This window comes from Aquila chrysaetos, chromosome 10 (genome assembly GCF_900496995.4).
Source record: "Aquila chrysaetos chrysaetos chromosome 10, bAquChr1.4, whole genome shotgun sequence".
NCBI classification, from domain to species: Eukaryota; Metazoa; Chordata; class Aves; order Accipitriformes; family Accipitridae; genus Aquila; species Aquila chrysaetos.
Genome location: NC_044013.1, coordinates 7,297,952 through 7,323,915, shown reverse-complemented (window position 1 = coordinate 7,323,915; position 25,964 = coordinate 7,297,952). Strand labels below are relative to the sequence as shown.

At 36.0% G+C, this 25,964-nt stretch overlaps 1 protein-coding gene across 7 annotated transcripts in view; it reads right to left on the bottom strand.

The window, feature by feature from the left end:
- Positions 1-25,964, bottom strand: part of NLGN1 (neuroligin 1) — a 406,306-nt gene that overhangs the window by 194,924 nt on the left and 185,418 nt on the right. For 5 of the 7 annotated variants that reach the window (XM_030028718.1, XM_030028717.1, XM_030028719.1 and 2 more), the window contains 2 exons: positions 21,235-21,294; positions 11,945-12,097 (listed from right to left, as the gene is read on the bottom strand). In XM_030028718.1, coding sequence (XP_029884578.1) covers positions 11,945-12,097; positions 21,235-21,294 — 213 coding nt within the window. The remainder of the gene's footprint in view (positions 1-11,944; positions 12,098-21,234; positions 21,295-25,964) is intronic. The other 2 variants (XM_030028722.1, XM_030028723.1) reach the window with 1 other exon arrangement.

Genomic DNA, 25,964 nt, shown 5'->3' with positions numbered 1-25,964 from the left:
AGTCCACCACCTCCCCTGCTTAAACCAGGGCCAACTACAGCCCCGTGTCCACGGCAGGCTTGAATATCTCCATGCACTGGAGACTCCACAATCTCTCTGGGCAACCTGTTCCAGTGCCTGACCACCCTCAGAGTAAACAAGGTTTTTATTACTGGAATTTCCGTGTAATTGGTGCCCATTGCCACTTGACTTTTTGCTAGATACCACTAAGAAGAGTCTGGCTCTTTTTTTTTTTTTTTTTGGAAAAAAAAGTCCTTATTCTACATAAACTTAAATTGAAGCTAGTGAAAACCAAACCCCTTCACATGCTTGGTTTTAATTTTTTTTGGCTTCCTGCATATTGCTTACTTGGCAGTGAGAAGTTAAGAACCATGTTCTGAATATGTTTCTGCTGGGTTCTGCAACTTTGCAGGATGACTTTAACAACAAGTAACTATTAGCACACATTGATCGTCACAAGTAATTTTGTTTCATTCAGAGTGAGATTGATTATCTTTACCTAACTCGTGCAGATCTCCAGGGAGGATACACTGAGGAACCACAGAGAATGTGATGGAAAAAGCTTTTAAAGGACTCAAAAGTTTTAGCACTAAAAGACTGACTAAGCGCTTGTATAAATGAAAAGTGCAGTCTCATGACAAAAGCTCCCCTCTGTATAGTCAGACAAAGGAACTTGGTTTATCTATTTCCATCATCCAAATGCCAGCATTCAATCATTAATGGGAATAAACCTACTTGGGCTCATTTTTTCAAATTTTTTTTTGTTTGACTGTCGTAAGAGAATCATATAGAAGCAGAGAAAGACCCACATACTACTAGTGCAATATTGAAAATTTGTCCAGAGTCATTCTGGAACATCGTGAAGACTTCAACAGTGGTGAGCCACAAAGATGCTTACGAGAACGGGAATAACAGAAAAAACAAATACGTAGACCCAGTGTTCTTTAGTGCCCTAGGCAGCAGAAACAGAATCTCCACCTCTTTCAGAGGCACTGTATCAAGTGGTTCTCCTACAGATGCAAAATGTTGTCATTGCTGATTCTTCAGTACAAAACATGTAATACTTCCTATTTGTGGTTGGTCCTAGTAAAAATACATAAGGTTCTAGCAAAGCTGATGATTCCTAATGACAGCTCTTTGCAACCGTTTTGCAAGAGGGCCTGCTCTATGATAACCTGGAACTGGAAGAGGTTACAAGACAACATTGTCTGCAAGAGGGGGGCTTCTTTCCATTCTTAATATTAATATTATTAATTCTTAATATTATCCAGACTTTTTCTGACCCTCAGCTTCATTTCTGATACACCATCGCCAAGCAATGCTATTTTTTTTTCATATTTTGTATGTCTGAAGGAAAAAAGGTTAAAACTGAGCATTTATTCTAGGTAATACTGTTTCAAAATTGTCAGTTCCACTAACTACACCTACTGAATATACTCCTGTTTGTAAATGTTTGCACAGAGTACTTTCAAAAGAAACTTATCAACAAAAACATCTGCTGCCATGACTGAATTTGAACCAGAGATCAAAACACTACCTATGAAATATTTATAAAAAGAAACCAGTCAAACACTATATAGAACTTTCAAAAGATGAAAAAACAACATTATGTGCTTATGGAGGGGGAAGGAAAAGGAAACGTATGCATCGTTTTAAAGCTATTTAAGAATGCAGCTTTAAATTTCAAATTGTGATCGCCACTTTCATAACATTTAGCTTAGAGACAACTGCAAAGATGGAATTTTGGCACTACTGCAGATGTTGAATTTTGTGGTTGCTGGAAAATGCGGGTAGTATCTTGTTATTTATCAATAACATTTTTAAAGCACATCTTCAGCTGGAGGGAACCCACATTAGAAGAGATCTGTATTAGTAAGGTAGAGGCCAAGTAAATTCTTTTCTATTAGAAAGAAAATACATGAAATAGTGAGTACATTTCCATTTTAAGTTATCTTTTTAATATAAATTCAAGAACCTAATGATAAACAAAATCCAAGCAATGTGCATCCAAACAGCTATTAATTACAACAACAGAAGAAACTCAACAAAGAAATGGTTTGTAAGCTTTGAATATGCAGGATGTGCAAAGCCCATGAAGTGTTCGAAGAGAAAATTTTAAATTATCAGAAAGAAATGGTGAAAAGAAAGTTAATACTCCTTTTATTTGTGAACGTTTCCCTTTCAGTCTACCATAAATTAGCCTTCCTACTTAAGGACTATATAAAAGCGAAAGGAAAATATTTAGAGAATTTTTTTCAAGGGGCACGTAATAATAAAGTGAGTAATTATAATAGCATTAGGATGCTCAGGAGTGTATTTTACAGGGTCATTAATATGGTTCATGGGTAGCTGAAAGCACATGGCCTTTGGCCTCATGCCTCACAACACACACGGGGCATGCATTAATGGCTCTGTAAAGCACACCCTATTGCGTCTCACTGCTTTAATAAAGCCTTACAGATGAAATGCAAAACGATTTTCAGTTGAGCTAGAGTATTTTGCTGAAGTTGAAAGGAAAATTTCAGTCATAGAAGCAAATCAACTAATGTGCAATAAATTACACCGACAGGTAGAGATGGAAACAAACTTTTTTTGGAAGAAATTAATTTACCCATATGTTTCCTGTTGAAATCAGTGAGATGATACAAATAAGCGCTTACCAAATTCATGGGATATTAGAACCTAAGTAAGGAAAACAGGCTGGGAATATGTTTGCCTTTTCTTTTTGAAATTATTTAGAGCTATAAGGCACTATGCCTCTTCTCTTTTTATATTTTGTACTTCTGTACGGAACACTTCATTCTCAATTAATTAAAAAAAAAAAAAAAAGTAAAGATTTTTCAGCATACCTATGGCAACATAAGATCCCTCAACTGAAATCCTGGTGGAAAGTGTTGAGAAGATGAACAAATTATAAATGAATGTGGGAGATTTAATAAAATCAAACATTTGATTTTGATTTGTCAAGAACTGACAGAAAAATACAGCAAAAATAATTTTTAAAATCAGTAGAATTCTTGAATGTTTAGTGAGTCACCCAGAGAAAGACTGCTCACCTCTTTCTGATTCTGTTTCATTAGAATCTTGACACAAAAAGAGTGAAAAATTACTGCAGAACAATGAAAAAAACCCAGTAAGATTTATTCCTGTCTTGCTTCTCATTTTGAGCAACAATAAGCCCCCTGAAACATGGAGAAGATATTTCAAATCCTTAATTAAGATATATAAGTAATCTTTCTTTTTTCAAAAATACATTTAGCTTGCAACATATACAACACAAGAGATACTCAAAATACTTCTACAAATACATTGGTATCTATTATTTATATTTGCTTGAAGGCAATTTTCATACTTTGCTTAATAAGGGATGTTAACCAATATACATAATTTCCTCTGGCCTTTCATAGGCCTTCATCTAGCAGTTTTTCACATAATAATGTATTCAAATTCAGTTTTTGCCAAAATAATATTTATTTGCCAGTACATCGTGGGATGTAAGAAATCAGTATATCAAACAATGCAGCCTTCTACGTACTCTCCATTGGAAAGTAATGCAAATTGCTACATTTTACTGTAGTATTTTCTATGTTGGCTGAGGCAGGCATTTACACATGGATCACACATTAAATAGAAAAAAAAAATTTAGGAGCCCCTGTTGCCAGTACTGCTGCCAAGAGAGTTTTGGCCCTCTAGATCTATTGTTTGCGTTAGTCTTTTGAACCATTAAAAAGTGCTGTTACAACCTTGAAATACAGATCTTGTTCAACTGATTCCAAAATATCATGAGGTATTACATCAAAGAAGTATCAGAACAGTATTTGAGCTAGTACCTATATATGTAAACTAATTTGCACACGAAAAAACCCAAAAAATGAGCAATTTTATGCATTTGAAATGTGTGAAAAATGAGAGCAACATTTGCAATGGAAATCCCTGTCTAGTTATCTATCGCTTCCAAAGCCCCACAGTATATAGAAGTGCTTCATTTAAGCTTCAGGAAACTTGGGACTATTTTAATACAGGTAATTAAATGCAGTGAATTAGGAATTCAGAACTATGTTATCTACTTGTCCTGCTACTTCTATCAGAAGTGTCAAAAGAATCTTCATTTGCCTTTTTTCTGGGCATGAATTACAGCAGCGTAAAGCTCAGGAGTGAAGAGTGCCCAGCCCACCAAGACTGGGCACAGAGCTAACCTAGATGCTGAGCTGTAGCGTATTTCCACCTTGGTCGAAAATCAGAATATTGGAAACTCAGAGGATTACTTCAGTGTTGGAACGCACTGCAGTGCGATACAGATTGCGTAAAAATCCTAATGTATCCCCACCTCTTGGCTTGCAGTCAGACAGATCCTTTCCTGGGAAGTCTGGCATTCTGGCAAAGGCAGAGCAACCCAAATTCTGTTTGCTTCTAAGGATAGGCCAAATCTGGCCTCCTGACACGTCTCCCATCACAAGACAGACAAAACCAAAGGCTTAGGACAGTGTCTAGTGTATAATACAGGTTATTTTGTATACCTGAAACATTTGTAATACCGTAGATTAGAGGTTTTGCACGGGGATCAGTGTTGGTGTAAAAGTTATTTGGTCAGATATTACTTAGAGGAAAGTGAAGGTAGCTAGATCATAAAAATCCCAAAGAACTTCATGTAGCATAATAGGGTCAAAGATTTTGATTTCTTTTTCTGAGGCAGTAAGATGTCTATAATTTGTTTTCAGTGAGCACTTTTTCTTTTCTATTTTGCAAATATTATCAAGTTGAAGTTTATTATGCTCTCAAAGATAAATCTGCTATTTGGAAAAACTAGAATACTTTTATTATATGATTAAATATTGATCAAGGGAATTTATCTTACCAAAAAGTAATTTCTCTTGACAGAAATGACACAAACTGCTCTTACGCCAAAATGAATAGTTTTAAAGTTTGTTATTTGTTATTTTTCTGTTTACCAAAAAAGAAGTCTAGTGACAAACGTTGGAATAAACCTGTTATTTAAAGTGTACCTGTAGCAAGACAGAAACCTATTCAATGGCAAACAAAATGATGTCTTTGTGCCCTAAAAAAATAAGAGAAGCGGGTGTGTATGTATCTATCCAAGCAGGTAGATAATGTCAATTTGCTGTCCTAGAAAAAGCACAAATAGAAAAGAAATGGTTCATTTTAAAAGTGAATGGGAACCCTATATATTCAGGGTTCCCATTTCATAAATATTTTGCCTGCTGTGCACTGCAGTTGACCCTTTAAACATATCTAGTCAATAACCTATTGTTTACCGCAAGTTCATTTTGTCATTTTGATGGTACAGATTCAAGTGTGGCAATCTTCCTTTCTCTGCTTCAGTGCATACATGACTCCCTTTGGCTGGTACTAGCTCACAGAAAAGCCACTAAAATGTCATTAATTATAGCAGGTTTGAGATCTGAATGCTAATTCTATTAATGGACCTATGAAATTAGGACACCGTAAATCTAGATGAGCTGTGCTTGGGCCTCCTGCAAACTGGGCTGACCTGAGGTTACCTACTATATTAAATAAGAATTGTCTAATACATTTTTAGAATTCTAAGTACGTGTAAATCAGACCTCGTGAAGTACACCACCAGAGGGAATAGATAACTGCAGTACGCTTTCTATCTTAACTTCTTCTATTTATCTAGCATCAAATTCATTTGGAGTGCTTCATATCAAGAAACAGTCATGCCCAAGGCTAAGGTGGGATCAGATGAGGCCTTCTGGACACTTTCCCTACTGCGTACTCCCCAAATGTTAAAATTTCAGTTATAAGCAACTCAATATTCGTATATCTAAAGGAGACTTGTTATGAAGCTGCCAAGGGTCCCTAAAAGAATTTATGAATTAACATTCTTTACATGTTCTTCCAATTCAGAAAACTTAAATGAATGATTTTTGACTGCACATTTTGATGTGTTTTGCTATTAATTTCCCATCTTTACTTTCAAGGTAATGTACTTTTAATTAGGCAATAGTATATAATCTTCTGTTCATCTATCATTTTTAATCCAACATGTTAGGAAATGGATAATAGAAAAAAGGCTCATCAGAGACCCTTTGGTGGTACAGCAAAGCTGGAATAAAATACCATCTCCGACAGCACCTCTAAGGTTTCATAAAAAGATAATGGATGTGCTTGTCACTGACACTAATGATCAAACATTTTCCCAGTTTTACTGGATATTAAATTGTGAACTATAAAAGAAAACCCCACAGTCTAAGCAATGTAGGAAAAAGAATCTTGCTATATTTTTTATCTCCTTTGATCTCTAACTAACATAAACCTTCTTATTCCACAGTTACTTTCACTGAATAGTCACTATGCCACGAGTAGATGATGCTTACCTTTTACTAAAGTGAAGAGGCTTATTTTCAGGAGGAAAGACAACTCTCCAGGTTGAAGGATAAGAACATGATAGGTTATATATGCAAAAATACTTCAGTGACACAGCACACTAATTCATCACAGTATCTTCATCAAGCTGACTAAAGTTTTTTTTAATCTGACATGAAGAATTTTTTGAAAGGGTTATGTCTAAATTTTATATATTTGAAAGATATCCTCTGTTTAATATTTTCAGCATTATTACCATGATGTCAAAATAAAGAGAAGAGCAAGCCAGCAAAAAAACAAACAAACAAACAAAACAAAAACACCAAACCATGTGATGGGAAAAATACAAAGTAAATAATTACAAAATAAGGATTGATCAGTTTGACAAATTAGATTAACACCAAAAAAACCAGATCTAATTTGAAAGCACTGAAAAAAAAAAAAAAAAGTATGTTATTCTATTTAGAAAGACAAAAATAACAAGACAAAGCAAGACAATATCTTCTAGTCAATCACAATGGAATTAGACTCCTGAAATAGGCAGGTACTTCCAAGTTGTTCTGCATTAGTTTTCATTATAATATATTCTCATCTTTGCGTTCAATCCTGCAAATGGTCAACTAAATAATTCTTCATCCCATGAAAGGGTTCACTAGCCTACATTCTGGAATTACTATAGTAACGGGAACAAACCCATGTCCATAAACTTACTCATAAAGAAAAGGTCGTGCATTATTTTTGCCTGTTGGGAATGTGCAGTGTCTTGCTGAGAGAAAGATGGATAATGGCAGAAATGCTGGGCTTGGCACAGATTGCCCAACGCTTACTGCAGGGCTGTATCCTTATATTTCATGTACCTCTTTAGCCAGTAAGATATTGCTGGTTAGCATAATTCTGCACAGAAGCAATATGTACATTCAAACCTAGTGTATTTTCCTAATGTATTCTGACACACAGCAACAAAACATGTTAAGGCATAATAAGACCCATCCTCTGTCGCTACATCATCCATAAAGCTCTAACAGTCATTAAGAAAAGTAGGAAAGGGCTTTTGAGACAGTATTTTTGCTTTGTTCTATTTTCTTTCACCATTCTGAGTTTTCTTTTACATGAGTGTTACAGCCCAACACAGCCAGCTCACGCAACACACTACTGAAAAATTGAGGTTTGGGCTGGAAAACACAACAGACCCCTTCTAAGAGCAGCTCTTCTCAGAAGAATCTCTGTGCATTAGTAGCAATTTGCCAGTACCCTTTTTTCTCATGGCATAATTTCAAATTATGGGCAACTAGGCTCTGTCACAAGGGGAAGCACTGTACTTATGAGCCCCATCAATTTCAGTGCAGTTATTTGGGAAATAATGTACTAGTAAGAATAAGGATATCAAGCCTTTCAAACAGTGTGCTGCAGCAACTTTGAGTGTTAAAAGTACAAACTGGCAAAAAAAATCAAAGCGGCAGAATACCTGGATAGGTGTTTTCTACTCAGTAATCCCAGTCAATATCCCTCAACTAAAGGGTGACAATATAAATATAAGACTAAACGACAGCAACGGTTCCTATACCCTCCTCAAAAGGGAAAATTGCTTATAATTAAAGAAAGCATAACCAAGACAATCTCACTTATGGGTGCGCTTCATTTTTGGCATAAATTGTGGCCTTACAGTTATAGAACGTTTGCCTTCCCAATGCAGACGTTATTCAGAATGCCAAATGGAAAATGCAAGATACATATAATTTTTCCTTTTTCTTTATTACCACCTTTTAACCCAGACCCTTGGAATGACAATTTACTGTTTCTCTAGCGAAAACCACTGCCTCTTAAAGAGGAAAAAATAGGAAATTTAAAGCAGTGCTTAACCTAGAGATTCCTGTGAATCATTCTTCCATCCCCCAGTTCAGTTTGTGAGCTGCATTAAAAATGTTTCTTTCAGTTCTGTTAAAGTCCTGTGGTTAAAAGATAATCAAGAGCAAGAAGTATAAACTAATAAAATGAAGAAACAAGTACGCAGTTAGCGTAAACCAGCTCTCTCCTTTCTCTACCCTCTTGAAAGCAAAAGGGGTAGCAGCCAATGCTGAAGCAAAACATTTTCCTTTTCTAAATAAACCTTTCATAAGAAAGAACACAGAAAACGGCACTGGCAGCATTAAATCTGTCTATCGTGATCTTTTCTGGATGTTAAATAGACTCCTTTTATAATCCTTTTATGTTTCTTTTATGAAATTTAAATAAAAAGCTCCTGCTTTTTACCAGATGGGTATGTTAAATAAACATTTGAAGTCTCAACTTAGTTGAGTTCAAAATCCAAACTTGTCTTCATATCTGTCCTTTCCTAAAACCAAGCCATAAAAATATATCTGCACTTACTCCTATGCTGTCCTTCAAGGGTGTTAGACGACTTGCGCAGTATTCCTCCCTAGATGAGATTGCTTGCGCAAGACTTGCATTTAAAGAGAATCTAAAGGAGATATAAATAGTCTGTTTCCAATGGCTTCTTATTCAGTAGTCCCTGATTTTCCAGGGCAAACAGTTCTCTTTCCATCTTATCTTTACCTAAGGAAAGATTCTAACAGAATTTCATTCTCAGACTCGTTTTCAAAGACAAAACTGGGCCAGGGAACTCAATGGGGTTGTGTTTGCTTGCTCCATACTTCTTTAATTTTTATCATTGTTTTCTCTGTACCAAATGGATTTCACTTTTAAGCGATTTCTAACATTTTACTTAGAAGCAAATCTTGAATCTCCAATAAATGCAGATCCTTGAGCAGAGTAGTCTATAAGACAAAGGATGTTTCAACTCAGAATAAACAGAAAAATAATCTGAATTGCTGTCTACTGTGGACTTAAGAGTACTGTAAGGAATCTAATATCACAGCATAGCCTCCCTTCCCATCATTAATTGGTCTGGAAGAAAATGTTGCTGTTGCAGCTCTAAACATTTATTTAACTGGCTTCCTTATTAAGAAATGTCACAGCGTGAATCTTGGTGAAACAACGGCAGAACTCCTAGAACTCATAGAGATTGTCTATATTAATATATATATATATATCCACAAAGACTGATACAAGAAACCCAGACCAATAACAGTCATATGAAACTGAGAAGATAGACCTTATTTTGTCCCTACATCTTCTCATGTGGAAAAAAAAAATTTAAAAAAAATCCCTATGTTACTTCTCCCTGTACGGCCAGGCATTTTACACAGCAGTGAAGTGAGATCTAGGTGTCCCACAGGCAATGGACAGTGAAGCTGAACCTCTCACTTTATGGGATATCATCAAATACAGGAAGCTGAGAATTTGTCAGCTATGTATTTGTAAAACCGTATCTTATTTAACACGACTGCAGAGGGTAACATTCTGCTGTACGCTGATGAACAAGAGTTCATCAAAGCAGAACAAGTAAAAGTTAGTATCTACTACGTTAATGCAAAAGTCTTACTCTGAGGCTATCTTAAGACCGGGAAACAAAGGCAGGCAGAAAAAAAATGCAAACCATGCAAATTTTCTATTTTGATTACTTGTGTGTTTCTACACTACCTATTTAGTCATATGTCATCATTATTTATTTAATACATGACAGATAGGCACTGTACGAGATACAAAATATATGAATGACTTTAACATATAGTTAACAGGTGCATTTATTTTACTAAGAAAACCCTGCAATAACCCTACAGGGTTATTTTAGTTAGTTTGAAAGTAATTTCAAGCATTCATACCAATCACTGGATTCTACTGTGAGTTTTAGAGTTTTTACTGTAATAGGTCCCACTTAAAAGAAAATTAGCTCTCTGCCCCTTGAGGCTCTGTAAAGACCACAAAGTCCAAAGAACCACAAAAGCACGAACACAAATGAAATTCTCCTAAGCTCAGTAAGATGTTAGCCGTGGGTTACCTCAGGGATCAGTGTTAAATTACAAGTGGAAAAGCCATTACCATCAACGAAGGTGAATTAATTTTCATCTTTCAGGCAACTAGTCCTTTCAAACGCTACAACTGATTTAGGAATTAGGCTAAATAATTTACAAAAATAAACAGTGCTTTCAGATAATAGATACATATTACTGGACAGAATACCCTACCGGCATATAATATAGACAAATGTTGTTTGAAACATGAAAGGCAAGAGCACTGGTGTAAAACTAAAATGTTGATTAGAGGCACAGATTATTAACTGCGGCACTAATATGTACCCATGACTTGAAGTCACTATATAAATTGGAAGACAGGAGGAGGGAGAAAAACATACAAAATATCAGAATTTCCTAGCTTAAAGAAGTACATCACAAATGAAAACTCCAACTGGATACTAAGGAGATAAATCCAGCAAAAAATAGTTACGATCTTTCTGGAAATGATTCAGTCCCTTGTACAACACAAACATAGTAGATTAAGTTTCAAAATCTAAAGCCAAAGTCCATTCCCTCCCCCCAAAATTAAAGTGTATTCAGATGTCAAATTCTTAACAAAAACGAAACTGTTGGAAGAAAATTACCCAGATGAGCAAACCAGAAACGATGAATCTGGAGACCGTGCTAGCTAAATTTAAAACACAGAGCAACGATGAAATAAAATGACCACACGAAACAAAACCAGAGTAGCAGACGTTGCTAATGCCCACGAATTTAAAATAAAATTGATTGGTCTTAAGAACCAACTCACTGCTGTGAACGACACCGGCCTATCACACCACTTCAGATGTTACAGGGAATACCCTTACACCTACGCAAGTGTTCCAAAGTGACTGTACTGACCTCCACAATATTCCAGAATTTAACTCCTGCTTTCATTCAGGAGTCTTAGCATGCAACGTTTTGGTAGAATATGCAGGAGAAAAAAAAACCAACAATCACATTGTCTCAAGAGCTAGCAAACTTGTATCACGAACGTGACTACACTGAACAAATAACAAAGTATAATTTTTTAGAAATACAAGCTACAAAGAGGAATATCGCACAAGTCTACCAATAGCATCATCATATACTATTCATTGTATTTGAAACAATCAAAAGTAACTCTATTCACTCTCTAATTTAGCCTAGAAAAAGAAATACTGGAAGTATTTGAATTACACCCATAACACTTTTCAAAACCACAATGACGCTCAAAACAAATAGGTAAAAAGAACAGCTCTTATTAAATAATATTTTCATAACCTCCTTATCTTTTTCACTGCATGAAAAAATCATGGTAATCAAAACTTAGTCTCTTTCTTCCAACAGAAAACCCTATTGTCTGTGACTTAACATTTTTAAAAAAAATCTAATTTACCTGTCTATGAAGTAAAGCATCACTGCTATTCACAGAACAAAAACAACCCTCTTCTGTCTGAACAGCTCAGCAATGGGAATAACAGTTTCATACCACTAAAAGCACAACAGCATGTTCTTCCAGGTAATGCTTGCAATGTCTTTATATCACGTCCCCAGAATACAAACCTTTTATGTGACAAAGAAAATAAAAAAATTTGTTGTTGTTCTTTTGCTTGGGTTTTTTTTGGTTGGTTGGTTTTTGGGTTTTTTTAAACACATTCTCACGTATAACATGAATTGCATTGCAGATAGCAGGGATTAATGGAAAGCTGAAAGCTTCTTACCAAGTACCCCAAGGCGATAGTTGACTGTGATGACTATCACATTCCCATAACTTGCTAGAACACTGCCATCATATAAATTTCCAGTGCCTTCCATGTAGGACCCTCCGTGAATATACACCATCACAGGCTTAGGTCCCCCACTGTCCCGAATGTCTGGAAAAAATATTAAGACACATTTTATCTCAAGAAAGTACCAAAAAAAGATACATGCAATATTTTAATTTTTTTTAGTGAGGTTATTTTTCTTGAAGTGTTTCTCAAGCAACATCTTTTACATAAAGAAATGGGCAGGTGGAAGTAAGTGTTTCTTTGTGGCTTACTTGTAACTAAAGTTCGTATTTTTGAGACACTTGGCCTCAGAAAAGCTGAAAGGAGTCGAAAATGGTAACACGTTTGCTCAAATGCAATAGGACAGTGGTCTAATTCTGTTCCTGCTCAATTTGACGTAAAATGTCTACTAACACCAGCGCGAGCTCATTTAGGCAAAGTACAAACACTTCTGAAAACTCAGTCCATCTTTCTGTTCACTCAACTAAAGGTGATTCACCATATTAAGATAAACAAGATTTCTGCTCATACGTAAATTGTTGATTGCTTCCAGTACAGTTAAGATTAGTAATTTATAAAAAATGTGTATAAACAGCTGTCTCTTGATAGGTCTGAAGTCTAAGTTCTGAAAAAGTACTTGGAAACTGTTTAACGCTTAGACATCAAACGGCCATTGCTTGTAACCTGGGTAGCCTAAAGTTTAAGGTGCATGGGTACTTCTTCTTTTACTGAATTGTGAAAAGGACTGTATATTTGAAAAAATAGCTGCCTGGAACACTGCTTATAAACCTCCACACTGTATTCAAACCAATTGTAAGGTTCTCAAAAGCGACACCAAATGATAACAAAATTAGCTATTGACATACTGATTTGAATTTCTTTTTAACAAAGACATTGATTTGGGTATCCGTGCCCCCCCCCCCCCCCCCCAAAAAAAAATAGTCCTATTAGCAAATTAATGAATCTACTCAGAATAAAATGAACACCACTGCTTCTTGTTCTTAAGTACCAATTCAAAGCCACAGTTAATGGTGGAATAATATATGGTTTTTAAAGATTTTTTTTTTTTTTTCTGTTGGACAGGAAGGAAATCAGCTAAGGTGTAAATTTAAACTTTTACATCTGGATTGAATTGTATTTTGATCTCATTTACTAGGCATCCGAGTCTTTTCCACTGCCCCAGTCGTAAGATTCCATAATAGTCCCTAAAAATCAGGAAAGACAATAGCAGGAGAGCACATGAAAACTTCCCAATGGGGAACTGTACTGCATATTCTGATTTGAAGACATTTTTTGTCATTATGGCAGTATTCAAGTGACTTCCCTGATTACTCACTTCAGCATTTGAAGAAACCTCAGATGTATTGTTTACTCCTTTGATGTGGAGGAATCTTAGTTAAGCAGCTTTCAGGTAGGCTCTCTGTAGAATTGAGTTGTTTCTGAAGCACTGTAAAGGTAAGGGCAGTTACACTAAAAGCCCTGCTTTTTGAATCTGCTGAAGAAGATCAGCACAGATGTGTCTGTTTATAGAAAGTCATGTGCTATTATTATTTTGATATTGATTCTAATTTGAAGAAAATGCCAGAACAGTCAAGATCAGAAATTGGATCTTCAATATTGGAAGTACTAGAACAACTATTTATTCAAGACCAAAAGGATGATGAAGGTTGTGCATGAAATTGCTTGTATTGCTTTCCTCACTCAAGCATATAGTAAGGGCTTTCCAACATGCGATTTTCAGTGTGTAAAGCTAAGGAGATTATTTATCTTCATTGTCCGTAGGATAGAATTATGAGCTCCTGAGGTTTAAAATCTACACCAAGGAAAAAGTCTTTTCAAATCCATATGCTGTTTTCAGTAGATAGTTTGTTCATAGTCTATGCTTTTTTTTTTTTTTTTGATACTAACATGGAAGCAATAATAAATTATTAATCTGAAATCACTGTGTGACTGTTCCCAGCAGAAATTGTACACAGTTAATTGTATGCTTGGTGGTAGCACAGGGGGAGACTGTCTCAGAATTCTTCTTTAATTAAAATTACATAGAATTACAGAGCACCAACTGTGAACAGTAATGAAATGTTGGTAGTACTGGCCTGTTTATCTGGAAAATAATATTAGAATATTTAGAAAAGAATGGGTGTCCTTTATCCAAGAAAGGAAGCACACATTCGTGAGTAAAATTTGACATATAAAGACGTGATTCTCTGAGTAAATTCTGTCTATACCATACTTTTGTTATTTCCTACTACTAATATCCTTGCAAAGATTACAGACGATAAGGGAAGACTAATTTTCAGCTCTGCCTACGTGCCGTGTCAGAGCAGATGACATGCAGTATGAATTTTCCTCATGCTGCTTTGTCAAAGTCATCAGTCTTAAGAGAAATCCCTTCTACAAAAGAACAGTGGTGATTCTGTGCGTCTCAGGCAGTAATCTAGTACTGGGACATCTGTGAGATGAGGCAATATTCAGCTGAGGCTACTGGGACTTTGAGCTACGGATTACATAGAAGCTATGGAGCGCTTCACGTGAAGACGAGAGATCGCTAAATTTTGGTCTTACAGGCAGTGGTTTCATATCAATTGCACGCTATAGCCAGGAATATCTGAAAGGTACAAACATTCAGTTGGGAGAGTACTTTTAAGTACAGATGTTATTAACCGGTGGATGTTATTTAACAATAAGATCAAAAGAAGAGAGCAAAAAAATCAGACCATAATCAAGAATTGATTCCTACCTGAAAGACAGTAAATATTCCCCCATGAAAACTATCATCCTTTAAAATTAACATGGAGGAAGTGTTAAGATAATACTCTGTAAGGAGAAATGCTGTATTGGTACAAAAGTGGCAGAAAGATGCACTTTTCAAAAGTGCTTATTGGACTTCAGTGTCCCACTCAAAGAAAATAATTGAGATTTTGGCACTCAGATACTTTTCAAAACCTGACCATAAATGATTTGACACATCTTTCACTTTTTCCTACAGACTGGTATCAGTCCTTTGTGCGCGTCTGCTGGAGTAGTCTCAGTAAACCGTAGTTATACTTCCTCACACAGACTAATAGTTATTTGTGGAAGTAGCTCATTCTGAAGAATTGGGGTGCAAATGTGGCATTTCTGCCAAGTGTAGGTTAATATACTGATTTAATTTAGTTGTGTACCAAACTTTTTGTTGCATTTTATTAGGTATGCATTTATTAAAAAGCAGACACGTGAATATTTTCAGAGACATATACAGGGATAGTGCTGTTCAAAATCCTCAAATTCAACTCTCCTGTTTTCATTCACACAGAAGATAACTTTTGAGAGCTGTGATTTGTTTGGCTTTAAATTGCTAGTTCATAAAACATGTAAGTAGGTCTTACTGTATAGCAGAGAATGATCTTATTTATATGACATATACATGAACTTTCTTATTATGATTTCCATCATGTCCTCTCTTCTGTACCTTTCTAGTGTTTGTTGCATCTACTTTTCATGTCTGGTCTTAATTACATTACAGGCAATTTAGGAATAGGGCTGTCTTTTATTCTGTTTGTTACATCACACAACAGGGAACCGGCTCTGACTGTGAATACCAGTCACAATAGTCATATATAACAAAACATAATTATAGCTTCAGTCATTTGAAGCTGATGTGAATTGGCCACGTGACTTAACAAGTATAATTTGCAGGGAACAACCAAAATGGGAAGGGAAGAAAGCCTACCTGGAGACAACTTAGCACAAAAATATAATTAGTTTAGCACAGATGTCACAAGCAGTGTTTTTCTAAATGCTATAAAAAATCGTGACATTTTGATGTAGACTAGTAAGTAAATCTTGGGGTTTGAACAAGAAACAGCACAAGAACACTGGAAAACTTTTAGAGCGGTTACTATAAAACCTACATGTTCCTTACACAGAATGTGACATGGATACGTGTAGCTCTTCCATAAGCTTTGGTCCTAAAATATTTAAGTAGAGCGTGGTACTAATCAGTGCAACTCTTAATCATTTCAAAGCCTTTTAACAGTATTCGACCTTTCAGTTCAAATCTATCAGATGCCTCATAGATGCACCGCTATTTTAATAAGCTAGTGCACTTATTAGTGCTAATATTTAAAACATCCATTAATACCGTGTTTTTAAACACATGATATAAAACTAGATGTCCTGAGACTATTAAAGTAACTATTGAACTTCTGTTAGGAGCGGCAGCGAGGTTCTAGACACATTTCAGGTTTTAAAATACAACCTGCGCCCATCAAGTTTCAGACAAATAGAATTATCTCCTTTTTTGTTTGTTTTTGTATCTGTCAAACCAATGGATCGTTTTGTGCACTCTCAAACACTTAACTACCTTTACCTGAAAGTAATTTGAGATCCTGATCAAGGACTATATGAATGTATATTCTAACATAAAAAAAGGCCTATGCTTTCACACGTAAGCATCTGGAGCAGATTCTCATTAGAGTAGGACCTCAGTAGCCAGGTAGGTAGTAATTTTAAATTATTAAAAGATGACGGTTAGAAATGCAAAAGCTGACAGACTCTTCACTGTACAAGCAATGCTTGGCAGTGCTAAAAGGATAACGGAGCCCCAAAGAGGTGTTTAAATTAAAGGTCTGTCAGAATTTTTATTACGCATCTTTTCAAGTATTCATATTACCACCACAAAAAATCAACATAATTTGAACTTAGGTTCTCAGCGTAAAGGGAAAAATTTAATATGCAAGCGACACTAGACTCTGTACTTGGGAGTCAGAATCACAGAACTACAACGAGAATGGGTGACAGGATGAACAGGAATCAGGAATGTGTCTATGTGTACCAGTCAACAAGTTCACCAAAAGCAGTAAGATCTGTGCTACTGCAGCCTGGCTGGAACTCGTTAAAGGCCATAATTAAGGCTGGAGCATGTGGTTGCTTTGTGAGGTAGACAAATGTGTTCTGCTGTTTACTGATCTCTGAAGTCCGAAAATGTACAACTAGTGCCAGACGGAAAGATTGTTTCTCTCCCTATTTCTTACCGTGACAGTTGAAAGCAGATGAAATGCTAAACTTGGCAACCTAGTCTATTTTAATACTAATGGAGTGATAGGGGTTTTTGGAGAAGATCCTCAGTTCTGAAATGTGCTCTTTTGCGCCAATGATGCTACAGTCTGTTAAGCATAAGAAGGGCTTTGCAGATGCCTTCTGCATCATTAGTAATTTAAAATTTGAGTGGATTTGTGTTTGTTTTGATTTAAAACATGCTCTGGACCAAGAACTTCCCTCAGTCAATGAAGTCCAATAGCCCATATAAGACAGAGCATCAGACTAAACGATCAGAGTCATCACAGTTACAGCCTGTGAACAAACAGCAACATCTGTTCCTAATCTGTCTCCTTTTTCACAGGAGAGATTGGAATGGAGAAGGGAAGAGCAGAAACACCTAGCAATTACAGAGCAGACCCCGCTTCTGAGGCGTGTACTCTCAGTTCCCTGCTTTACTATGGACATGGTGTCTGCATTCCTCAAACTTAGCCTCTGTATTCATCATTTCTAAAAATGGAATAATAGCATTCCTCTATCACAGAGGGATGCTGTGAGACTGAATACATTAAAAACTGAGAGATGCTCAGATAGCATTGGGGACTAAATAAGCATCTAAGATTGACAGATTGATGCGCTAGGTAAGGTGTGTGTGACAGAATGGTGGATGAGAAGAATTCATTTGTGAGCAATCCTTCATGGATATTTCATACAGCACTAACTACCTAGAAGTCCAGTTCTGATCCCTGAGTACATAGGCTGATTAATGACTTGTGTTGCTATATTTTAAGTCATGCAAAGGATTTTAGCATACAGGAACTAAGGGTGCATAAAGAGGTACTGGTTTTTGCTATGGCCAAATTAAATCAAGTTAAATTATTACCTTACCAGAATTAAGACCAAGATATTACGGTGAAAACATTTTATTTTTTTTAAACTAAGCCTTGTTTTTAGACTGGGGAAGGTACAGTTTATTCAACTGCTAAGCAACTTAAAGTTACATCTTGCATCTACACTAGATATTGCTTACCTGTATGTCAGCAAATAGGCAAATTCACCACTGCTATAAAAAGGGAAAGCCCCAATGCTCACTGGTTGCAGGTGCTTTTGCCACTCTTGTTTTTTGGTGCCTGCTCAAGTAGTTCAATACTTATTGAAAAACAGGCAAGCAATTTCAAGTGTAGACATGAAAGGGTTAAACAGAAACAAGAATGCATCCAGACTGGGGAAAGAAGACATTTATATAATTTCTGGATTTTCACGCATTTCACACTCATAGAATTTGAAAACACCTTCATTTTTTAAACAGCAAATTTGCAGATCATTAGCTGGTAATGTGCACTACTGCCTTTGGGTCTTTTGAAAACAAAAATGAAAAATGATCTAATTAAGCCTGGTCTACTGGTTGCAGCACATACCAGAGATCCAAGTCTGATTACCGATTCCACTGCTTGTGCTGGCAAGGTTTGGACCACAGTACTGTGGTAGTGACATGTAGCAGCAGATGGGAGTAGGATTATTGAACGCTGTTTTAAAATGAAATCTTCTAATCAAACTCTGATGTTTGAGTGACACAATACAGAATATTTTCCAGGCATTTGATCCAAGAAGCTGCTACAAAAGGTCTTTCTTCAGGAATGGATATGGGAGCTCTAAATTTCTTAACACAGGGACCATCCTGGGCATTTTAGAAATCACTGTATATCGTTTATGTAGCATGGATTCTATGGTTACATGACACAGTTGGTTTTCACCAGATATAGCCCAGTCTCCCTAATATTCCAACTTCATCATTCATTCAGTTTGCTATTTGTTTTATTTTGTTCCCAGTTATTAATTTGTAGATTTTTATATTGAGTAAAAACTACCATACCGCAAAAGGTGAAGGCTTTGATGGACAGGTTAGCAGAAATCTAGATAGCTAAGGTGGCTTTTTGCTTTGCCTCTCTCTTTCCTGCTACTCATACCTAAATGCATATGACTTGAAGTTTGTGAACTCTTCAGTTCTGCATGTGTAACAAGTGCTAAAGTTCCAGTGCAGAAGAGCAGGTTCACAAAACGCAGGTCATCTGATACTGCTCCTCCACTGAGGGACAGTGAAATGCAGGGCCTCAGCAGACAAGGTTTCTACCAACCCAGCAGGCATCCCAGCAGCCTTCAGTGTCTACTGATCATAAAAATTCAAATTTGCCCTGTCTCTCTCTGACTCTCGGAAGCAGTAAAAGTCTAATTACTGCCTGCATTCTTCTATTGGCACGGAAAGGAGAACAAAATTGTCACTTGTATGCCAGAGAAAATTAATCTCACTCCTATAAATTACAGAGATTTATTAGAGTTGTAAATGTGTTTCTTCCCCTCTAGTTTGACTGCTGTGTTCTTGCAGTCCTTTCTCTCTCTCCTACAATTGTCAATGTGGGAGACGGGTGTTGTCTGACATGGACACCTGTTCTCCAAAGACTGAGATCCCTACTCTCATCTGATACTACATACTGGACTGCTTTCTGATAGCAACCACCCTCTGCTGAATTTTAGCAAACTGAGTAGTCTCTTTTAAGTGTGCCTAAGCAGAGAAGGACTCAAAAAACATTACACCATTAGCATCTGTCTTGGCAATTATACAGCAATTTAGGAGAGCCATTAAGGTCCACTGGATGAATAACCCAGGTTTCAAATGGTTTCTTAAACCATATTGTTAAAACAAGACAGAGTAACTCTTACAATGGCTAATTCAGTGTCACAGGTCTTGGAGAATACACAAGATTGTCCCTTGCAATATTTTGTCATGAACTAATGTAGAAAAGACTTGGCTTCATAGAGCTAAGTGGATCTGAATTATCGTACTTAGCTCTGAATAATATAAGAGCTTTCAAAGGAGATTCTCAATTAGATGGTTCTTTCAAATCTTGGGCCAACTGGTGGGCTTTCATTCATATGCTTAACACACAGATTCAGCAGAGGATTGTAAAACAGACACGTACAAATTTGTGGGTTTATTTGTAAAGTTTCTGTTCAGTTATTGGGTAAGAAGTTAAATGCTCATATTTGCCTTCCTTCATCTTTTGTGATAAGACTGCACGTTTCTGTTTGAGTAAAACAGTTAATGTTCTGTGTGATGAAAAATTTCTTAATTAAGAGCCTTGCAGTTTACAAGTTAAGCTTCATCTTAGTATCTGGCAAAAAAAAAATCCCCAGATATTAACAGAGAAGCAAGTAGCAACTCTACCAGTCTTATATGGTAATTTGTTTTACTCATTGACCATAAAATATACAAAGTATGTGTTTAAGATTCAGAATTTTGAAGCACATCTACTTGAAGGGATGAGACTGCTCAGGAGAAAGAGCCCCTTGTTACCATTTTCATAGCCCTGAAAAAATATCAAATCTGCATAGCTTATATGATTAACAGCCATAATTCATAAACAGTATAATATGCTTGACATTTCAAACTTTTGATTTTACTTGGTAATACGGTTTTCTAAGGGGTGACACAAGCAGATAGGCATCTTTGTATGCTTGTAGAAAACTGAAAAAATTGCATTCCTTTAGATGACATCAGTTTAGCTCCACTGAATTCACCAGTGCTGCACAGAGCCTCACCAACTACAAATATTGCCTGCCATTCCAGGGCTACCTCTCTTCTACAGGGAGGTGGGGTAGTCTTGCGTTTGTTTATATTTGTTCGTGGCAAGGTAAATGCAGAAGGTTTTGTATTTGGGGAAATTCAGTTGCTTAAGAGACACTTTCTAAGAATTTTCTGTATTTTTCCTTTTATAAACACAACATTTTATATGTTTATCAAACTGAGATCAGTCAGTGAAAAAAGAAACATCTTTGTACTTGGTGAAATACATAGGGTTAGAAAACATGCAAAAAGGTGTACAGAGAAACTTTAAAAGAGTGTTAGTTTAAATAGTATGGACAAAATTCAGTCAAAAGGTGGGATGCAACATATCAAAAGTCCATTTCAAGAAAACAAAAAACCCTCCTCTTTAAATATTGTTACTGTTTTGTATCAAAACGTAGAACTTAACAACATTCTTTCTTTTAAAAAATTAAAAATATATATATATGTATAACAACAAGCAAGAAGACAAAACACATCAAAAATGGGAATTAAAAAAAAAAAAACTCTTCAAAAGAAGACAAGAAGTCAAAAAAAGAGGGGAGAAAAAAGATTTTCAGGGATCCTTGTCATGCAAATCAGTTTGGCGGCAAAAAAATACCTTCATCTTCAGCACCGTCATTATCACCTAAATCATCTGTCTGTTTCTTTGTAAGGGGACCTAGGATTGAGAACGGAGAAAATGGAGGAAAAAAGACAATTCAAGAATATACAAGACTGAGGAAAAAAAAACAGTGAATATTAAATTCCCATGGATGTTTCAAGAAAAACATTTGCAGGGAGGGAAATCTTAGTTTACAACAACCAATTTTTCATTACATTTTTCAAACATTACAGCAAAACCTTCCTTAGGGGGTATGGCTATTAGAAACATCTAGCGCAAGAATCAAAGAGTGCCCAGTGCTTTATTGTTTTTAAATGAAGAATCAAAGCTTGTTTACTAAAAGCATACCCACCATAAACTACATTTATCCACTTAATTGTTCCTTGTCATTGTTGTTATTAGGAACTGCCAAATTACCTCTTGCATTTGATGCAATAAGGTGGCTAATCAAGGTCTTGACAGTTGGTTAAAACAATATTTTCTGTGAAATGCTGATTCACATTTCTATGTTTAACCATTTAAGCTCGTGCTTTACAAAGGTAAGCATAGGTTTGGCTTTTTTCTTTTTTTTTTTTTTGACACACTCATTACATTCTCATTTAAATAGAAGTGTAGATTCCCTTGAAACCTTTGACTACCTGCTGAGATATTTGTAAAGAAACATTAACATCCATATGTAAACCAGAAACCAGAGTGAAATCCCAGACCAACTGAAGCCAATGATTTTTGCCATTGATTTCAACGGGGCCAGGTTTTCGCACACAGTATACAAAAGTTGCATTGAATATGGAATTGAGGTTTTTAGCTTGGGCAAGACACACAATACCATAATTCCTTATTTCTATAAATGGATGGCAAGGCAAAATTCTTACATGCCCAGTACCTGTATTAAGTATTAATAGATTCATCATATTTTCCAATGGGAAAAATCCCCGCTCCTTTACTCGGTAATGAAAATATACACCAGAAGGAAAGTCAAAGGCCATTCTGAAAATATTTCCACGTCATATATTTTACACACTTACGCACAAACAAAAGACAGTTGGAACTCAGCATTATCTTTCCTTTTTTTTCAGAGCTCTCTCATTTCCATGACATTCTGTAATTTGCATGCAAAAAAGCAATCAGTACGAACACAGGACTAAGTAACAAAAAAAGAAAAAGCCAGCCAAGCAGAGTAGAAAACAAGAACTTTCTCATGCATAAAATAGCAATAGACAAAAACAACAACAAAAAAGAGATGAACAGTATGTGTTGATATTTGCAGTAGATGTAGGCAAGAGACATGCATTAATTCTAAGCACTATGGAGTATTAAAACATTTGTATTTAAAAAGTTCTCTCTAGCTCTGTTATTTTACAGGATATTAGTCATTCAGCATTAAACCTGTTGTTTATAGGCAAAATACCATGTATTTGAGTGATGCATTTAAAAAAAAAATTCATAAAATGTTTGTACCAGGTGCATGGATTTGAGAAACAGAAACAACCCATGAAGTACCATGAGATTTTAACTGTGAATGTAGTAACTGGACCACATTATTGAAAACCAAAGCTGAATACCTTAATTACTGCATCAGTCAAGAGAATAGTTTTAAACTCCTTCTAAATACAGAACACTAGAATTATATATCATAAATTAAACACGAGCATTTTTATAGTCACACCTGCAACAATCACTCTGTTTAATACAGAGCCTTAGTGATGCAACAGCTTTTCCTAATACAAGCCCTGAATATAATCTTTACAACATATGGTATCTAGATAACAAGATCCTATCCAAATGCACAGATTCAAATGTTTTGCTGCCCATCATTCTCATACCATAGCAATTTTACTTCTAAAAGAATAAAACTAGAAAAGTAAAATATGTATGCAAAGAATAATAATAATTTCATGGTGGGTTTTCAGCATGGCGAACAGGAAGAATATACTTAAGAATTTTAAGGGCTATGCACTTAACACAGCTATGCACTTAATTGAGAGCCAGACACAGACAAAGATAGATAGATAGATATACGTACACATTTTTAATGGCTTCTTGTTATCTTTTAAATTTTTTAAAGTGACCAGAAAGGAACAAAGTAGTGTCTGGAAAGGCAAACAGCACACATTTCTCCAAATAACTTGCACAGAGAGGGGCGATTCCTTTTCTGGATGATACCAAGACAATGAATGTTACTTTCTCTTTAATAGCTGGCCTTTATGAGGTATTTTGTGCAGGTCCTGGTTCCACATCTCAACAGCAGTTACGTAGTGCATCAAATACCCCAACGTAAATGACTGGTCTCATACCATCTCTGATTTTAAAATATGGTGAAGCGTAATGGGCTCACTAATAAAAATAACCTGGATAATTTTAGTATTTATAGTTATGAGTTTCTCTGAAAACCATAAAAAAAAAAATCAGACCACCTTCCTGATAATCACAGAATAGTTTAGGTTGGAAGAGACCTTTAAGATCAAGTCCAACCGTTAACCTAGCACTGCCAAGTCCACCACTAAACCATGTCCCTAAGCGCCACGTCTATGCATCTTTTAAATGCCTCCAGGGATGGCGACTCAACCACTTCCCTGGGCAGCCTGTTCCAATGCTTGACAATTCCTTTTGCAAAGCAGCTGGTCTATTTTTAAGGTGCCATAGATTAAATATGCTTTCTAATACAGCTATATATCTATTTCACAATACAGGGGCTCTGCTTGCCACATCCCTGATGGAGACATGTGGCAGACCCACCAGGCACCAGAACAGTATTCTGTTGAGAAAGAAATGAGATGTGATTTCTGCCACAAGTTTGCTTCGGTCTGAAAATATAACAGACCACATTCATTACATCTCAGCAACAGCTAGCTTAGAGAAACACAGACCAAAACGCTTGAGATGGGTTTTCTGTTTCCTGGAGTTACAATGCTATCTCAAGTCTAGAAACCAAAGCAGAGTTTGGTCCTCATGCACCAGGTGTGAAACTACTTACCTACTATCTGTATTTTACCTATACACACAGGGATGCTGTGAAACTTAATTTGTATTACTGAATTGCTCTGCAATCCCTAAAAGCAACATCAGCTCAAGACCCATTGTGCACATGGCTGTCTACAACGGCATACAGCAACACCAAGTGGTTCAATCTTGAATCCTCGAAGAGGAAGCAGAGCTCTGAGCTTGACTGTTCGGTGTTGCCCATTTCATGTATGGCTGCTGAAGAAATTTTCTGAAGTCATGAAAGTAGTATTAAGAGAAGTTCTGGATTAGACTTCCACCCGTTTCAGCAGTAATTCTCATTCTAAAATCAGTAAGAAATGGCTTTTGCTTCTGATTCTCCAGGTAACAGACTACATTGACTAACAGCATCGCTGTGTCTGTATGATCATAAAGAAAGGCTGACGTCTTGAGTTCTTACACAGAAAAACATGCCCAAATCACTACCAGATAAACAAAATAAAATCTTATGGGAAGATCCTACAAAATGTAACAGCAATAGTCAAGTAAAAAAAAAAAAAAAACAAACTCAGGGCAGAAATTGCTTAGTAAGTGTATAATCTTCAGTTATTTTCTGCAGGTTTGAATTAACATTCTACAGAAAGTTTATGATTTTGTAAATTAAATGTATCGTTCAACTAGATTTATTTCTTTAGCCCTGACTGTTTATTCAGTATATGATTCTTTAGGGTTCTTCCATCATTTTAATATTTTTTTTTTAGGTAACAGAAACTAATTCTAAAAATACTGATATAAAGACAAGATGGACTAGGAGCCAATAAAACAAAAGAGTATACATCTTACAGAATTGATTGCCAAAAGTCCCTCACCCACAATTACTTTCCACTGTTGTTCCACTGTAGCTTCTCTTCACCTTTTGTGAAGGCCCACTTATTCCTCCTCTTTGAGCATTTCACTTCCCCAAATGGGCATCCATTAAAAAAAAAAAAGACCATTTTACTATGCTTAAGACATAAGCCTTCCAATAGATATGCTGCTTTATTGTGCTGGCCTAAATTTTAGCTACAGTTTATGTAATAAATATTAAATATCAACAACGTAATCTGGTACCATAAATAATGAGGGGGGAAAAGGATACTAAAGCTTCTAAAATGCTGATACAAAAATGATTTACTTATCAAGACTCTCTCTAAGGTTTAGTCTCATTTAGTCTCATGTTGCTGCGTACCCATAACTCTCATTAATGCTAATGGAAAAGTAGACCCCTAAGTCAGTTTAAAAAGGGGAAGAAGCGATTACTGCAGTTTATGTCTCCTAAAGGCAATGAACAGTCTTGCTACAAAAGCTAAAGGAATGCTGCATACAGGAGGAACTCCTAGCAAACTCTCTACTCATTTAATTTAAAAATAGTTCTTACATTATTTAAAGTATTATTCAAATATTTATTCTATTTGTATTGCAATCAATGCTAAGGAAATACATGATGCATTTTAAAATCTCAATAGTTGACTACTGTATGTTTGCAGATGGCTTTCCCTTGCTCAAAATAAGAGAAATAACATACCTCCTGTCCAGTTAGCTAAAGAGTAATTATGCGCTCAGAAATAATTAAAGTCTAGCCATATTAATTCTGCTTTTTATCATTCCCTTTGATGAGGGACTAAGGTACTTTAGCTCCCAAATACATTAAAGCTGATTATAAATTCTCTCTTTACGGTCTTGATTCGGCAGAAATTATCTGTGGCCTTTTGGACCGCATGTGTGTGCGAAGCATGGAAGCCGTGGAT